The sequence below is a fragment of the Rhinichthys klamathensis genome, unplaced genomic scaffold, assembly GCF_029890125.1.
Source record: "Rhinichthys klamathensis goyatoka isolate OS25496 unplaced genomic scaffold, OSU_Roscu_1.1 h1tg000121l_1, whole genome shotgun sequence".
NCBI lineage: Eukaryota > Metazoa > Chordata > Actinopteri > Cypriniformes > Leuciscidae > Rhinichthys > Rhinichthys klamathensis.
In genome coordinates, this window is record NW_026606658.1 from 6,865,035 (window position 1) to 6,882,694 (window position 17,660).

The 17,660-nt window shown below is 38.8% G+C and overlaps 2 protein-coding genes across 4 annotated transcripts; one reads left to right on the top strand and one right to left on the bottom strand.

Moving 5' to 3' along the window:
* Positions 1 to 487: 487 nt before the first annotated feature.
* Positions 488 to 5,431, bottom strand: si:ch211-194k22.8 (uncharacterized). The gene is made up of 7 exons (XM_056255374.1): positions 5,014 to 5,431; positions 4,800 to 4,895; positions 3,451 to 3,516; positions 3,244 to 3,349; positions 2,904 to 3,160; positions 746 to 932; positions 488 to 654 (listed from the first exon to the last, which is right to left on the bottom strand). Exons 1-7 carry the CDS (start codon positions 5,098 to 5,100, stop codon positions 488 to 490), a joined length of 966 nt encoding a protein of 321 aa, XP_056111349.1. The 5' UTR covers positions 5,101 to 5,431.
* A 2,099-nt stretch (positions 5,432 to 7,530) lies between these two features.
* Positions 7,531 to 13,636, top strand: nfe2l1b (nfe2 like bZIP transcription factor 1b). 3 transcript variants are annotated; one of them, XM_056255749.1, is made up of 6 exons: positions 7,531 to 7,728; positions 8,618 to 9,371; positions 10,007 to 10,234; positions 10,402 to 10,491; positions 10,577 to 10,735; positions 11,246 to 13,636. In XM_056255749.1, the coding sequence occupies exons 2-6, from the start codon at positions 8,820 to 8,822 to the stop codon at positions 12,617 to 12,619; spliced, it is 2,403 nt and encodes an 800-aa protein (XP_056111724.1). In that variant the 5' UTR covers positions 7,531 to 7,728; positions 8,618 to 8,819; the 3' UTR covers positions 12,620 to 13,636. The 3 variants fall into 3 exon arrangements, with proteins under 3 accessions (XP_056111724.1, XP_056111726.1, XP_056111725.1); XM_056255750.1 differs by lacking the exon at positions 7,531 to 7,728 and adding an exon at positions 8,059 to 8,282; XM_056255751.1 differs by lacking the exon at positions 10,007 to 10,234.
* The last annotated feature ends 4,024 nt before the right edge of the window (positions 13,637 to 17,660 follow it).

Consider the following 17,660-nt stretch of genomic DNA (forward strand, 5'->3'; position numbering starts at 1 on the left):
CAGCCATTTGTTTTTTTGCAATTTAATAACAAAAAGCTACATACATAAAGCGGTTGTCATATAGACAAAAGAACATCATCAAATAAAAAATACAATGTAAATAATGGTCACACCCTATGACCCTGGAACATCCTGAAATCCTACATCTGTTAAATACAAAGTATTAAAAAAACAGACGTTCACAGAGACACATCATTAATATCTAAACATCTCGATATCTAAGCGTCAACTGTGCTTGTAGCAGCCAGAGGCCTTTGTGAATGCAACATTTGGATTTATCTGGAATCACTGATTTGCATTTTCACATCAGTAACGGCACAACCTTCAGCAGCCGAACGACTGCCACAAAAGATCATTGTGACTTTATTTGAAGACTATTGTCAATGCACATCAATTTCACTAGAGTCCAGGACTTTTAATCGTAAGTAACACAGAATAAGGCTAATTTAATAGAGAACACACAACTGATATCCACAAACCGTATGTTTTAATTCTGGTCGGACATGGGACTCAGTAGATTGAGACCTCTAGACTCATATTGGCCTGAGAGCGAAGGTTTCTTCCTCAAACTCTTGGCTTCGTTTTGCAGTTTCTGTCGGATGTAGCCCTTGATCTCTGCGTCGGTCTTGAGAGGAAAGAAATACTGAACTGTTCCTGTATGGGAAATGTTTCAGGAAATTAGGTATAATACATTTGTGCAAGTGTAAATTTTAACACTGATCAAAATGACTGAAAAGCATCTTACTCAGGACTGCCTGGACCTCTTCGGTGGGGAGAGCAGGCTTGGGTTTGCCTTTTTTGTTGAACACGACTCCAGATATGGAGTGAGATGCAAGGCATTCTCTCTCATAGAGTCCACGGAGAAGGTCGTTGGTCAGTTTTTGGGCAGTGGTGCCTGTGTTACACCTCTCCAAAAGGTCAGGAGTGATAAACTGAGAGGAAAAAAACAGAACTATATTTTCTGTTTAAAAACTGCTGCTGTGTATGTCAACAAATATATATATATATATATATATATATATATATATATATATATATATATATATATATATATATAATGTCACACCTGGAAGGCATCCGAATGCCCTGAACTTCAGCACAAGACTAACATTTTTTGAAAATCTTTCTCAAGCCACGAATATTTCAAAGAAAAACACGTACACAAAATACACATTTTGGGCACTTTTGGTCCATATACAATACCTGCTGCAGTAAACTAGCACTGACATTCTAATACGCTTAATGGGAAAAACACTTAAAGTGGCTTGATGTTCAAAAACAGTGATATTAAAAGAAAGATCGAATCAAATTCAGTATGCACCTTATTGATGATGCATGATACCATATACAGGCAAGCAGATGAGCCCAGAATCTTAACGCAAGCGTGCAAAATGGTTAAGCGTTTTCTGTATAATGGTTTTCTATGAAAAAACTTAACAAAAAAACTGTTGCATTTATATTCTGGGTTTGCCTGTGATGCCTTATTGCATCATCAATAAGGTGCATATTAAATTTGATCTTTTAATATCACTGTCTTACTAGTACTTAACACAAACCTGGTAAAAAAATAACTGGCACTCAATGGAGGAAAGCCTTGTTTTGCCCTCCAGGTGAGCATTCCTATAAAGGTGTGACGTCATCTCATATATACAGTGTTGGGGAAGCTACTTTGAAACTGTAGTTTGACAAGCTACAAGCTACTCGTTAGTTAAAGTAGTTAAACTACAGTCAAGCTACTCTTTTGGAAAAGTAGTTAGCTACACTACAAGTTACGATCAAAAAGTAGCTAGCTACATTGAAACTACTTTTGCTTTTTTGAACAACATATATTATAAATAACTGAATAAGTGTCTGAGGAATGTTTTAAGTAAAATATTTAGTGTTTAAAACAATGCAATACAATTATGATTTTTATTGTTTTATTACACACAACACTCAAATATCTCAGACTGTTTGTCAAAAGTGCAAAATTGCAACAAATACAACATTGCAAGAACAAAATATACATCCAACGTAAATTGCATGTATAGACTTTTTCTCAAAAATACCGATTGTGAGATGGTTGCATTTTGGCAAGAAAATACATTGAACAACCGCTCACATGTCGCACTGACAATGCACGTTAAACTCGCTCACATGCAGTGATGGAGCTCGCAGAATTTACTGTGAAAGAAGAACCTGAATCACAAGCTGCTTGTGAGCACAGTTCGGTTCGCTCTGAAACCAGTCACAACACATCTATACACCAATTTAATTAGATCAAAGCCTTTGTCGTGCGATAAACAAACTAAGATTACATTTTTTGTTCAACTGACAAACACGATGGCGCAAACTTTAGTTTAGTGGTCTTTTATGTTCATTACCAAACTGGCGGACAGATCATGGCGGTTCATTGTAATTAAATCAGAAATAGAAATTTCATGTAACATATAGAGCAATAAAGCAGGATAATTAATACATTTAAAGTGGCCATTAATCACCTGTAAGTGCGTCCTTAAATTTGAGCTTGAGGTCTTCTGTACGTCAGTGAACCGTTAGCCGCAAGATGCGTGAATAAACAACAGGTGGCAGTAATGGCAAAACAAATTAGTTTGTAATCTAACAAGAAGAATATCCTTGCATCGCGCTCATTCGCGCAGGCTCAACAAAACACAATGTAGCTTTTGCTCGCGCTACACCGCTACTTGCTGCAAAAAGTAGTTAGCTACTGGAAAAGCTACACTGTTTAAAAAGCAACTGAGCTACTGCCAAGCTACTGAAAAACGTAGTTAAGTTAGTAGCGTCGCTACTTGTAGTTAACTACTCCCCAACACTGCATATATACACACACATAACTCAATCGGTTGCTTAGGGATAATGTTTATTTGTTGCACAACACAATCTGACTGATTTATATAGCCTACCTCTGTGAAGAGTCCATCCTTCAGAGCATTCTGAGTGGTCTCAAGAGGTTTCTGTGGTCCTTGGCCCTGATTCAGCCATTGTCCATTCACAACAGCTGGAGGAGACCGCACATCTGGTATCACAGCATCCGCCTTGGCAGGTGATTGTGCCGTGCCTCGAGAAACTGGGGTCCCGAGAGAGGTCCCGTGGTTCCCGTTTGACCACACTTGGGTCTTCTCGATCAGCGTTTCCAGGTTTCTTGCTAGTTTTCCACATGCTGTAGTGAGTAAATTGAATGTTAAGATTTGATTCATTCAATTCAATACATCAAAATACCAAGCAGAAACAAACAATTTTGACCTGTAAGGCACCTAAGTTGTTCCTTCATGTCCTCCATTTCCCTCTGCATGCACAAAACCATGGCAATGAGCTCCTTCTTCGAATAGGACTGTAAATAATGAGCCTCCTGCCATCATAAAAGTACACAAGCTCAGGTCTAAAAGTAAATGTCTTGCAAGCAAACAAGCAAGTGTCTTGAATACTGAACACAAGTGACTCTCATCCTACCTCAGACTCAGAAGCAGGAGCACTGTCAGTGTAGAGGTCTGCGGAAGAACAATCCAGCTCATTAACCTGTCATGACAAGAAAGAGTCCTAATATTTTCTATTTACCCAGTCAGTTGTCATTGATAATTATACAACAGTTCATTTCGGTCCTCAAAACTGATTGCATTTGACAACAAGGAACAGGTTTTGAAAGTCAAAGCGTGGATGTTTCCTCTCATTTCATGACCATTTAGACTAAAGTTACTCACACATTTCCACTCCACACGATTCCAATCAAGCTTTAATACAGTGTTGCATCTTTGAAATATCAAGTATTATTTAGAACCATTTACGTTGGCGATTGGCAAAGCAGAAATATGCAAACTAGCTGGGTAATCTTTCAAATGTCAGTTACTGAGGAATAATTAAAAGTGCAGCCAAATCAGTTATGCTGATATTCAGAATAAAAGCACCTTTAATATTGCTTACATATACACTGACAAGGTTCAAATCTTGTTACCCTTACAAAAATATACCATAGTAAGCGGTTTCCACTTAAATGTCAGTCTATGTTATAAATAAAACGGTGGTGACCTAACTTACCTGTTTAAAAAAAAACACATCCTAAACTGGTTCAGTTGACCTCCAAGCCTGACTAGCTGAAAAGCACCCAAAACCCCACTGAAACCAACAAGCAGTCCAGCATGGGAGACTAAAAGACCAGCAAAACAACTTGGGCCGATTTAAGACTTTGTCAGCAAAGTTAGCCACTATTGTATAAAAAAATAAAACACTCAAGCTTCTGAATGTCCTTAAAATATTTAAATGAGAACCCATATTGTGGCTTCCCAACAGTCACAATGCTGGTATTTTCCATGAAAATTTCCATTTTCCAAGTACCATGGTACATTTTTATAAGCGTACCAACAACATAATTTGAAAAGAAGATGGTTTCAAACTTTGTAAAGTTTCACATTTCAAAACTTTTAACTAGCTGGCGAGTTTTAACTTGGACAATGAAAGTGAGTACTGGGCTTAAGTTGTGCAAGCGCCTGATGAGCTTTCGATCAAATGATGTATTGTACCATGCTTTACCCCATTGTTCTTCATTAGCGGACAGGCATGGCCGCCTGCCCTGCCTCACACCACTGCTGCAGGATAGGAAAGCGTTCAATCTCGCTATACGGTGCGAAAAGTGCAGCAGTAAACCAACAACAGTCAATTGTGGGTTAGATTGCGTAAAATGCTTATAACAGCCGACGTGGAACAACTGGGAGAATCATAAGCGAAATGTTTCGCTGTCCGCCTCCTCCGCCGAAATGCATAAAAAAACAACGATTAAACACTAATAATGACAAAAAAGCCCAAACCTTCATGTCTAACTTCTGAAGCCCGGCGTCGGATGAGCTATTTTCTTCTGCTTTTTCTTTGGAGGGATACATTTTTCTTCGTTTCTGTGAACCATTCTGTTGGACAGTCGGGTTGACATAATACTAATTATTATTTTGGGATCAAACATTAACAGTTACAAACAAACAATGAGACGTTAAACACTTAAAAAAACGTTTCCGTCGATCATCTTACACTGAAGCAGTCCGGTTTTTGTTCCTCTTCCTCATCCTCTTCATTTTCGTAATCAAGAATCCGCTGCGCTTTTGTTTTCCTTCTCATTTCTCTCCCATTATTTTATTTGCGAGCGAGAAAAAGAAGCTCCACTCTGCCTAATGCAGTTACACTGTATCAGACTAAAACAACACTGTCGCTCTTCTTGAGATTCAGACGCTGCAGATCTACTACAGATGCCGACAACTATGTTCCTAGCGATTATTCTACTTCAGCTCAAATACTTGAGTCAATCCATGGAAGGGCAGCACTTTCCCGAGAAATGACAGGGAACACATTTGAGGCTAACGCACCGTAGCGTAACGTGGCACGAGCTCGAGTCCCGTCTAGATTGAATCTAAAGGCAGCAACAACAGGAAATCCCTTGCATTTTTTTTTACCATGGTAACCTTAGTTTCCGCCAAAATGCCATAGTGACTGCGGTAAAATTGTAATAAATCAATATAGAATCTCTTTAAAACAGTTCAAGAAGCTTTTAGAATATTTTATTTTATTTTATTGATGACACTGCTACCACAGTATTATTGTAGTAACAGTAAATGCAGTAATTATGGTATGTCTGCGGAAACTATGGTAATAGTAAATGTTTATAAGGGGTGCTCTAATAACGCATGTTTCCCCTCGACATGTAAAATATTGTATACGCGCTTTTAAACAAAAGGAAAGGGGCACCGACGGTCTTGTCTTTTACACGTTTGCAGAGCAATTAACCTGACAATTGAGAAAGTTAGATTCGTCATGCAGTTTTAAGAGGGGTTTCCCGAGTAATAATTAGTATTACTTTGCTGTCTTAACACGGCTTTGATGTGAGGAAGATCAGTTAAGACTGTTTGTGGAAGGGACAAATTGTGGCTTTAAATAAAACAGTCTACCAAATAGTTTCCCTCCAAATACCAAAAGATGTGGTATCTTTCTTATCTTAAATAAAATCACATCATAAATAAAATACATTAAAATTACTAAGATTCTTGCTCTGTTCCCACCATGTTCCCACAATAGCTCATCCTGTAACCTTGAAATTCCTTCACAAAAGCCTTGCTGTATTAATTTTGGGAACAAACTTGTTTCTGAACATGCTTTAATTTAAAGTATCCCATGTTCAATTAGAGCTTTCTATATTTTGTAATTATTAGTAACCTACATTCACATGTCTTAAAATTAGTTTACAAAGTGTCAGAGAGTCTTAAGCCTGCAATAAATGTTCATAGATTGATTGATAAGGTAATGGAGGACACAGTAACACTATTTAGATCAATGCAGTCTCACAGACTAATTTCCAAGTATCAGTAGCTTCCTAGAACAAAGACATTCTTTGAAATATTGTCTGTCTGATCCAGTAACCAAATGAGAGTTTGACGTCTTACAGTCTCCAAATCACATTTCCATTAACAAGATTTTTTTTTCTTTAGTAATCAATTGTAATGCTTTCTTCTGCAACTCCTGACTAGTTCTGTTTTTGTTATTAGGCAATCAACTATGGTCAAACTTCAAAATTTAAGCATTCAGTGTGCCCTTTCAAGAAACCACAGTGTGAAATTAAAACTAATGTGCCCAAAAAGCTAATTAATGAGCTTTTGAGAAAAACAAGTTTTGTTGCATAAATATATTTTTTTATCTCAGAGAGAGAGAGAGAGAGAGAAACTAGAGCATATTCAATTCTCTTTCCCACTGCCTCTCAAGGCTGACTGACGCAAGCATTTGACACATAGAAGCATGTTTTATGTAGATATCTATAGAAGAACAAAATAGCTGTATTTTAAAATTCTTCTAGCAAAAGAGAGAATGTTACGATATGGAGGAAGTTATTCGGTCTGACCTATGGCCTGTCAAACAAGTTCAGGCCCGTCTAACACGTTCAATGAGCGCCATCCAGTGGTTAAAAGTAAATACATTTTTTTATAGTAAATTTTTTATTGAGTCAAGTTGTGTTGAGTCAAAGTGTTTTCATTTAATACAGTTTATTGATTACAATGTTTATTACAATGTAATTTGTGTATACATTTGTATAAGTTATTTTTTATCTGGTTGCTGATTTGTGTGCTTCATAATAGTTTTAATGTTGAAATGTTGATGACAAGTTTATAATAGAATATTTATATAATGGCTGTATAATAATAATTATTGTGACATTCACATTTGCTGTGTTTTAGTGATTGTCAATAATTTTGTGATTTTGGGTAGGGTAGCCTACCACTTTAGAATATTGCAAATTATTACAAAATTTGTATTCCCACGGTTCTGAGCTCATCAACAAAAAAAGGAAGAAAAACAAAGGCAGGGTAAAAAAATTAAGTTAAATTGCCAGCTACACATTTTAAATTATGTTATACAATTAAAAAAAAACAATATATATATATATATATATATATATATATATAGTCGTATTATAGGTTTTGTATACAACGGGGAATTTTGATAAATGATCTCATCCCGTATGTGCACTAGAATATTCTACGCGTGCGCAGTGGCAGCATGTTTCAGCGCCTCAGTTTCAGCCAAGTTGTCGGCAAGAGGAAATTCTGCAAGTCATGGTGGGCCATTCAAAGCGAGAGGGGAGTGACAGCCATTGAGATATCTGAGGGAATAAGTTCGTAGTTAGTTAGAAGTGTTTGATGACAGTGGGCTGTGTATGCACGTGGATACATTTTGAGTCATTTGTCAGTAAACTCTTCTTGAGTAAGTATGAAAAAGGACTATTTTGATGCTATGCTAGCGGGCTAAGTTAGCTATAGCTTTCGAAATTGCGAATGTGGGAGTGTGTGTCAGTGTGGCTGCTGCAAATGCACAAGACAGCTTTGCTTGAACTGAAGTAACTATTTTTAGCGGTTAAGTTTAACCATTAGACTGAACTGGGTATTTAATAAAAGTTGTTATTAGTAATTCTATGTCCCCGGTAGAACCCCGCCAGGGCCCGCCTCCTTATTGGCTGTTGCTTGGAGAGAAAATGAGTGACAGGCATCTAAGCCAATCAGAGGCTGTTGCGCCACTTGTTGCTAACGGGCTGCTGGGCTCTGATAGCGGAAGTGTAAGAGGTCAATACTCCACAGTGCTTGGACAACTACAGTATTTTAAGATGAGGATTTAGAATAGTTAGATGAAATTAGGCAGTGAATAACATTTGGCCGACGCTCAGATTGGTGACGATCATGCGCGATGTCTTTACGTAGTTGTTATTTGAGGGTTACAGGGATGGATGGATGGATTGCTGTAAATGTGGGTGTGATTTTGAGGTGGGTGTATTTGGTGGGAGGTCATTAATGCATTTAGGTTTTATAGTAAGTTTCATTGTAAGGCAGTTAACTGTCACTGTCAAAATTGCATTTAGGTTGTGTTTCAAGCAGTTCGTTGTGATATTTGATGAGCTTTTGTCAATCCTGATGTGTTAACATTGGAGTAAAAGTTGATTTGTATATTATGCTAGGCTGTGATGCAAGCATTTCATTGTGATCTTACATGTTATTTTAACTTTGATTTAGCTGTAAATGCAATATTGAAAAGCATAATTTGCTAATAATTTGTTTTTTAGTTTTTTTTTTGGTTAATTGTTCCTTCTCTTTCTATGCAGGCTGGTCAAACTTTCGAAAGTGTATGCTTATAGATATATAAGCTGGATATCATTTGGGCAAAAAAACGTACATCAAGGACCAAAAAAAGAGGATTTTCTGTCATACAAGGCTGACCATAACCTAATTTGTTTGTGTGTATTTTTTTGTTTTTGCTTTTTAGTTTCTTTTTGAGTTTTTTCTTTTTTGTTCCTTTGCAAAGAAATGCTTTACTTGAAAAAGTACTTCACAGAGGGTCTTATTCAGTTCACTATCCTCCTGAGTCTAATTGGGGTACGGGTGGACTTGGACTCTTATTTTAACAATCAGCTCCCCCCACTCCGTGAGATCATCCTGGGCCCCAGCTCGGCCTACACCCAGACGCAGTTCCACAATCTCCGTAACACCCTGGACGGCTATGGCATCCATCCTAAAAGTGTGGACCTGGACCATTTTTTTGCAACTCGTCGGCTGCTGAACCAGGTGCGCTCCCTGGATCATCTGCGTGTGCCCAGCACCGAGCTGAGTGCCTGGCTGGTGCATCGTGATCCTGAGACTGTGGTTTCAGCAACCAGTCAGTCAGGCCCCAGCATTGCCCTGGACAATGGGGGCAGCCTGGAGGACGTGAACAACTCCGAAGCCTCGGCCATGAGAGGGGCTGGCAGTGCTTCTGAGACCACTTACAGCCTCAGCGGAGAGGACAGCCTGGGAGCCGTGGCCCCCGAGGACAGTCAGGAGCAAGGGGAGAGAGAGAGCAGTGACGACCTCTCTAAAGAGGTACAGTAGCTGTGTTTTTAGCTTAGCATACTGTAATTAGATTGACGTCGGTTTGTATTTGATTTCTTCAAAAAGAAAACAGTGTTATGCTTTTATCTTTAGCTATTAGACTAAGTGTATTGTATAGTGGGTGGTATTAAGAGTGTTATATGTGAGTTAGTAGTATTCTTACTCTACATTATGGGCCTTACAATAGTGGCTGGACAGGGTGTGGTCTCATCAATAGGGCTTTCTATCTCTTAAAACTGTTTGTGTAGGCCTATGTTTCTAAGCTATTAGTAATGTTAACACTACTTTTCTAGTGATGTCACTGCTTTGACATGTTGAACAAACAGTGCACTGAATTAAAAATAGAGATTAGTAGTAGTGATTTCAGTAGACTCACCATTTAAATAGAGGTCATCGACTCTTGTGGTTGTCAGGATCTTACAGGATATGTAGCATTTCATTTTTTGAGAGAGAATTGGTTCCTTTGTTAGCCTATATATTTATGAATATATGCTTGGAACAGTTAGACAAAATTAGAGCTCAGCTGATGTTATCTGCATCATGTCCCTCATTAAATGTAATTATCTGATGATTTTCTGTAATCTTAGCCCTTTAATGACCCTCCCTTTTAATAAATATATTTCTAGGACATTGACCTCATAGACATCCTTTGGAAGCAGGATATTGACCTTGGTGCTGGCCGAGAAGTATTTAACTATAGCAATCGGCAGAAGGAGAGTGAGGCTGATAAACCTAATGAAGAGAACGAGGAGACAGGTGGAAGAGAGGAAAGCTGGAGAAATGGACTTAATCTCCAAGCAGTGCAGAGCCAAGCTCATGTTGATGGAGAGACAGGAGAGAGCATACCTGAAGAGGTATGTGCTATAATATGCTAGGATTACAGGAAGGTGTGAGGAGCACAGCAAGGTTTTGGTTATTAATGCTTGTAGATTATTCAAAAAGGCTGGTAGCTTAGTTGTAGATGCAAGTGAATTCTTGTTAACCTTGTAATTACATGGATTTGTCTTGTCGTATTTCCTAGCTTACCAGTCTCGGTGCTCAGACTTCATTATCCCTGCAGGAATGTCTGAGGCTTCTGGAGGCCACCTTTCCATTTGGAGAAGAGCCAGAGGTAGTGAAAATTCATATTAATGTGCATATTAAAACATGACTTTTTGTTGACTGTCATTTTACGCTGTCATCTTCTATTTTTTTAGTTCCAGGCCACAGGATCCACCTCCCAGCTTAGACCTTCAACTGAGGAAGCTCCTTCAACGTCACAAGGGATCACCCTACAAAGCCCTCTGCCGCAGTCTGATACACCACTAGACCTGGAGCAGCAGTGGCAGGACATAATGTCCATTATGGAACTGCAGGTTTGTACATTTATTACATTCAAGTCAATAGAGGAAATATGAAGTCTTAATTTATGTGTCAGGGACAATGATTATAATGAATTTCTATGGTAAAGTTAAAAAAATAATCAATATAATGTATCCGTTGAGTAAAAAGTAATAAAGTTTTCTTTGTCTTGAATATGTGAATGCATCTAAATCATTATTTTAAAAATGTCATGAGGATCTGTAGGGTGCTATATGATATGATATAATTTCCTAATTTATATTGTTTTTACACATGTTGGTCTTACTACACGACTGATTTGGCAGACAAATTAGGGTTTTAAATATTAATAAGCAGTGAAAGTGTTAATATATTTTTTCCTAAGAATTAATAATAAAATATGCTGCCAAACCACTTAATAAAGTTGTCTTTTCAGGTATTACATTTTTTAATCTGGCATTTTAGTGTACTCTTTAGTAAATTAACAGATAGTACAACAACAATAATAATAGAACCCTATCTAACATTTATTACCTCTTTTTTAGGACATGGAGGTAAACAATACTGCAGTAAATGTCAGCATGAATAATGACCCCAATAACAACAATGCCAGCACCACAGAATCAGTCACAATAGGAAGTTTTGGACTCCCACGGTCCACTCTCATTAACCAGGACGTTAGTCTCCACCAGGCTTCGCTGCCCAGCTGCAGCCAGGACTTTCCTACACTCTTCAACCCTGAGTTGGATTCCACTGGTGGACAGCGGCCTACCTTAGTCAGGGTCTCTTCCAGCAACTCCTCCAACATCAATTCAACATTTGGAGCTACTAATTTGACCGGACTCTTTCTTCCACCACCTCTAAATAGTACAACCAACCTAACCACCACTCCGGTACTGCCAGATCCGTTTTCCAGCCTGCTGGAGGAGTCTATGCTGGATGAAATTAGCCTGCTAGACCTTGCGATGGAAGAGGGCTTCAGCCAAGCCCAGGCTTCTCAGCTCGAGGATGAGCTTGATTCAGACTCGGGTCTTTCACTGGACTCCAGCCATAGCCCGGCCTCTCCTAGCAACTCGGAGACATCCTGCTCGTCAGCCGCGTCATCTTCATCCACCTCTGCTACATTCTCAGAGGAAGGAGCTGTGGGCTACAGCACCGATTCGGAGGCAGCTGCAGCAGAAACAGAGGAAGGAGCCGTCGGAGGCTACCAACCGGAGTATAGCAAACTATGCCGCATGAGCTACCAAGATGCATCTAAGTTCCATGGCATACCGCAGTTGGAAAGTGTCAATCACAACCACACCTACAATCTACCACTGGTATCATCCTACTCTGAGCGCTCTCAGCTGTCGGCATCCTGCAGCAAGAAAGGCAGAGACAAGCAAATGCAGCAGACAAAGCTCCAGCCACCACAAGACTATGCTGACAGGCAGTCGAGCCGTGATGAACGTAGGGCAAGGGCCATGGACATCCCATTCTCCAATGAAAAGATCATCAACCTCCCCGTTGAGGAGTTCAACGAGCTTCTGGCCAAGCACCATCTCAATGAGGACCAGCTCGCTCTCATTCGCGACATCCGCCGTCGCGGAAAGAACAAAATGGCAGCGCAGAACTGCCGCAAACGCAAGCTAGACACCATCCTTAACCTCGAGCAGGGTGTGCAAGACCTGCAACGCGAAAAGGCTCAGCTGCTGAAGGAGAAGATGGAGTACGATAAGTGCATCAGACAGACGAAGCAGAAGGTTCAGAGCCTATCTCGGGAACTGTTTGCACAGCTGCGGGACGAGGAAGGCAGGCCCTACTCAGCCAGCGAGTACTGTCTGCAGTACGGCCCAGACGGCGTTCTCCTTATGCCTCGTAACATGACCACAGAACAAAGCAACAAGCCTGACAAGAAGCAGAAGGACAAAAAGAAGTGAGGAGCTCAAACTGCTGCCCTTTTATTTTTCGCAAAGGCACTACCATACAAAGTATTTCGGAAGGCAAAGGAAGCCTTTTTCTTTGAAACGATTGTAGGGAGGTGAAGAAAATTGCATCATTGATTACTCTTCCTGCATTGGGTTTTCTTTGTTCCTTTTCGGTTCAGAAGTTTTCTCTTGAAAGCGGCATTGAAGCAGACATGCTTTTTGTGGTACTGATTTCTCATTGATTTACTTAAAAGATATGAGCAAAGGGATACTTTCAGATGCCAACTGAAGGAACTGTCAAGGAACGTGAGGTCATGGAGGACACCGACAAGATGTTCTTAATTGAAAGAACTATTCGGTAATGCTCCCAAAAATGTAGTCGATGACAAAAATACACCATATTAAGATGATGTTGACTGTAAGGATGCAAAAATTGTTACATTTTCAGCATTAGCCCATGCTGTATTTGTGCGTACCCTGGGATTTCATTGGTCATGGTGGGTGAGGAAGAACCCCTTGATGCTGTGAGATGGTTGAAAAAGAGGATTCTGAATGCTAGAAGTGAAGCCAAAAGAAACTCCAGGCATGCCAATACTAACCAAAGGTTGTGTTGCGCAGTTCTCTTGATTTCATAATGAATCATACAGGTCACTCCGTGGATCTAAATTCCCGTTTTCACTTGAAAAAAGAACAAAATAAGTCCGTTTGTCTTAATGGACAACAAAGTCACCTGAAATTTATCTGGAGGGTGAATGCCATTTGCCAAGGAACTTGGACAGCGAAACAAATAGTGCTAAAGAGTGAGTATGAATTTAGCTTTGGCTTTAGGAAAAGCATTGGAGGTACTGATAGAGGATGGATACACACTGCATTACTAATAAATCCGCTTCTGTACCCTTTTCAGCACTGTAAATCAACACTGTAGTTTGCCTATAAGCTTTTCCTCTTCTGCTGGGGAAAGGGTCTCTCAGGCCCTCCTATCAGCTTTTAATGTTACTCTCTCCCATGTGCATAAACTTTTTAATAAGCCATCGGACATGGACATCAGTGCAGTTTGAATCGTGATTAGGTCTGGTGTGTCTTGGTTTAATTGAAGCGAACTGATTCATTTGCTTTTAAAGGTCATGTTTAGCCTTTGTTGCAGGTCAAAATGCTGTGTTGCTATTGCAACTTATGCCAGTGACTTTTTTTCTGTTGTAGTGGAGGAATGTAACAAGGTGCTTTTGTTTCAGTTGTACTGTCACCTAAAAAAGGAACAGAATGCGCACCAAAATACACAAACAGTAGCAGGCACAGCACAGGTCATTCTTACGTTTAAACTACAAATTCAAATTAGCTTTGATGTGAACCTGAATTTATTTATTTTTTTATTTTTATTTTTTACCAAATACACTACTTTTAGTAAAAGTAATTGAGTGAAGCCATGAATGATCTCCTGGCAAAAAAAAAGAGGTTACGCTTGTGCCAATAACCAACTGGATCGTGCTTTACTTCAGCCTGAGGACACAGCTGACCTTATACACTGACATATCAATGAATGGGTAGGAAAAAAAAACAGCAATGCTGATGTGAATGTCTAATTTACATAATGTTCAACTTCATCCTATTCTGTCAGTCTGTCGTTTCCATCTACACTGTTCATAAAGCACCATGAGACACGGTCAGTGTCCGTTTTGGTGCGACATGAATAAATATGCAAGAAAAAGTCATTGTTTTTGTCTCAGAAATGGAAAAGAGACAATCTTTGTGTTACCGGTTACAAATACTTAGCATAGTTTGGGTAGAGATAATGAAAAAAGATGAGTGATTCGTTCAATTAGATCAGTGTGTTCTCAAACCTACCCTTGTGGACCCCAAACACTGCACATTTTGGATGTCTCTCTCTTCAGACATACCCAATTCAAGTCTTGCAGTCTCTGCTAATGAGCTGGTGAGTCGAATCAGGTGTGTTGGATCAGAGAGACATCCAAAATGTGCAGTGGTGGGGGTCCCTAGGACAGGTTTGAGAAGCACTGACTGGAGAATCCCTGTTACAATGTCATAACTACTTGCCATTAAGCACTGTTGTTTTTGTTCGTTTTGTAAATATTTTTGTGTTCTGTATGTCTCTCGTCCTAATTGTTTGGTTCAGCCAGGCCTTTTTGCACCTTCTTTGAATTTGCCTGTTGAGTATTCCTATATGATTTATGTTGAGATGAGGTTTGCTGGCAATCTGGAATTGTTCTTTTATTAATTATAATAAACCTTTGTTTCATTTCCTTGGTTTTCCTATTTGAAAGGCAGAGGATTTGTGATTCTAAATGAATGTCAAAAAATAAAATGAAATGGTTAGATTTGGTAATGCTGCAAAAACTCTCATGATAGCTATATAAATATGAGATGTTTTGTCTTCTGTGCTGGTGAAGCTCAATTTTTCCTTATATCGCTTCTAAGATAAATTTACATTTTTTAATTACAATATTTACAGCATTCAATAATTTTGGTTCATATACCATGGTCTGTCTGAATACTCCATTCTGATAGGCACAGGTAGTTCCCAGAGTGGTTGAAAAACAGTAGTTCCAAGTCAATTTAATCACTGTTCTATATTAATGCACTGCTTTCATTAAAGCACATACACACACTCCAGAGATTGGAGATGGCGCTGCACACACAGAAACAAGAGCACAGAAGCTCCTTGTCAATGCTGCCCCATGACTTTTATTAATAAATTAATATCTCTACTCAATTGGTACATTGTATTACTTAGCAAGGAGGTTGTAACATTGCTGTTTTTGAAGTAATTAAACTCGCAGCTTCATTGCTAGTAGAGAGACGCTGCACAGACAGGTAATTCACACGCGCATCTCTCTCTCTCTCTCTCTCTCTCTCTCTCTCTCTCTGACCCTTTTCACAGATTAATGATGCGTTTTAACCCTTTAAGTGTCACCCCCCTTTTTTTGAATATACATGAAAATGCACATTTCGAACTTAAATGGTTGTAATTCAAGAATGCTTTGGAATATAGACGTAAGATTGGTCTTGTTTTAAAGAAGACATTTGGCAGATTTTTGTAGAAGTGAAATAAATTAAGAAAGTGAAACAGAAAAAAAGTTATAGAAGTTTGAGTTTATGAAAATGTACAATGTAAAAAATTTAATTATTCATATTTTATATAAAATACATATTTTCAAAACCTGGGCGACTCTAAAACTGCAAAAAAATCAAAGCCAAAAATCTGAACAAGTTGTGTTTCAAATTTTAGGTTGATATCTCAAAAAATGAGCTTTCAGTAAGATTTTGTTTGGGCGCAGTACCAAACTTTTTCACTAGATGACAACCAGACTCCATTACTGCCCATATAAGGGCGCCTCCATTTCCATATGTGTTTTGAGTGATATGAACCATTATTTCCACAATTTTCATACAATTTATGAAGTAGACATCCTATTCAGAAGTAATATGAGAAGTTTGGCAGATTTTGATATGAATTCAACCTCTAAGAAACATAAAAAGAACACGCATGTGCGTTTTAGCTTCCTGCCACATCATATAATTTTTTTCTTTATATAAAAAAAAAATTCAGACCTTTTTTTTTTTAAATAATTGAATGGATGCTATCTTTTGAACTCTTGGCATGAAAACAAACTGAGGTTTCTACCCTTAGACGGTGGGCCGAGGGGGGATTTCGTGTTTTCAGACGATCTCTGGGGATGGATAACCCAGTTTTTTATATATAACCACTACACTTTTCAACAAAGCAAATAAAAATTGTTGCCACTCACATACTTTGCACATTACTATAATATCGGTAACTTTGTCCAGGTTATTTTCCCGGCGAATAGAGCAGGCGGCTACGTGTTGGGTCCGACATGCGTGACGTATTTGTTGCCTTCATCCAATAGCGTGCGTGGGAAAGTGTCGGTGTTGGTGACGCGTTTGTCAACACACGGGCGCGCTGATATGAAGTTGCTGTCTGACCTACAGTCTATGCTCTGTGCACATCTTTTCGAGAAGTGATTTTAGCCCAGGAAAGATTGAACTTGTTAACTAATTTTGCCCACTTATGCTACGTATTCAGTTTGACACAAAATGTGAATGTAGAGGTAACGTTATGCATTGTCACTGTTTTTATTTTATGTAACCATCTTTTGTCATACGATGTCCTGTCATTTCGTTGTAATCTTTAATAAATATACCGTTCTGATTTCACACATTTAATCCATGGTATTGCTTGGAAACACAACATCATGAAAACCATAGACATCTACAGCAGAATACAACGTTAAAATAGCCTAAATATAAAGTTATGAAACTTTACTTTGCCCTCAGCCAAAACGATTTGCCAAGGAACAAATTATAGATTAATGAGACCAAAGATTACCTGTTAGATATACACAAGTCGAATTATATATCATGTTTAACCACTAGACATCAGAGCCAGCGGCAAACGTCAGAAGCACTATAGCCGAGGTAAGGCTGTTCCAGGTGGGGTACATGAGCGCCCGGATCTCTCACTCCAAAAACGTCAGATAAAAATTTTAAATAGGCTCTATCTTTACGAATAAACCATAGATTTGAGCTTTAGACAACTACATTGTCGACTGAAAAACTATTAAAACTACATTTCGTGACACAATAACAGTAGTATTTTGAAATTTCTAATTATATAATGGCCAAATACAACCAGAAACAAATTTTCAGTCTTGCTTGTGAAAAGTAATTGCTCGAGACCTGTTTTCAATTGTGTGGCGATTTGTACAGCCCCAAGCAGCACACGAAACACATTTTTCTCAATTCCCGGTATGAAATCTATGGGAAAGTTGCCCTCCGCAATATGGCCGCACCGTTGACGTACGCTCCAGCGGGCAATTGGGCGTCTATGTATTGATTATGTCTATGATAAAAACGCACATTTCTCTTTTTCCCGCACATTTTTACTATGGATGAAATCGCAAAAACATGAAGTGCTGCATGCATATATGTGAGGGAAATAGACCCACCATTCCCTTCACAGACATAAGTTGGGAGAAATTTATTAAATCTGTGTTTCTGTGGAAAGACCTTGAATGCA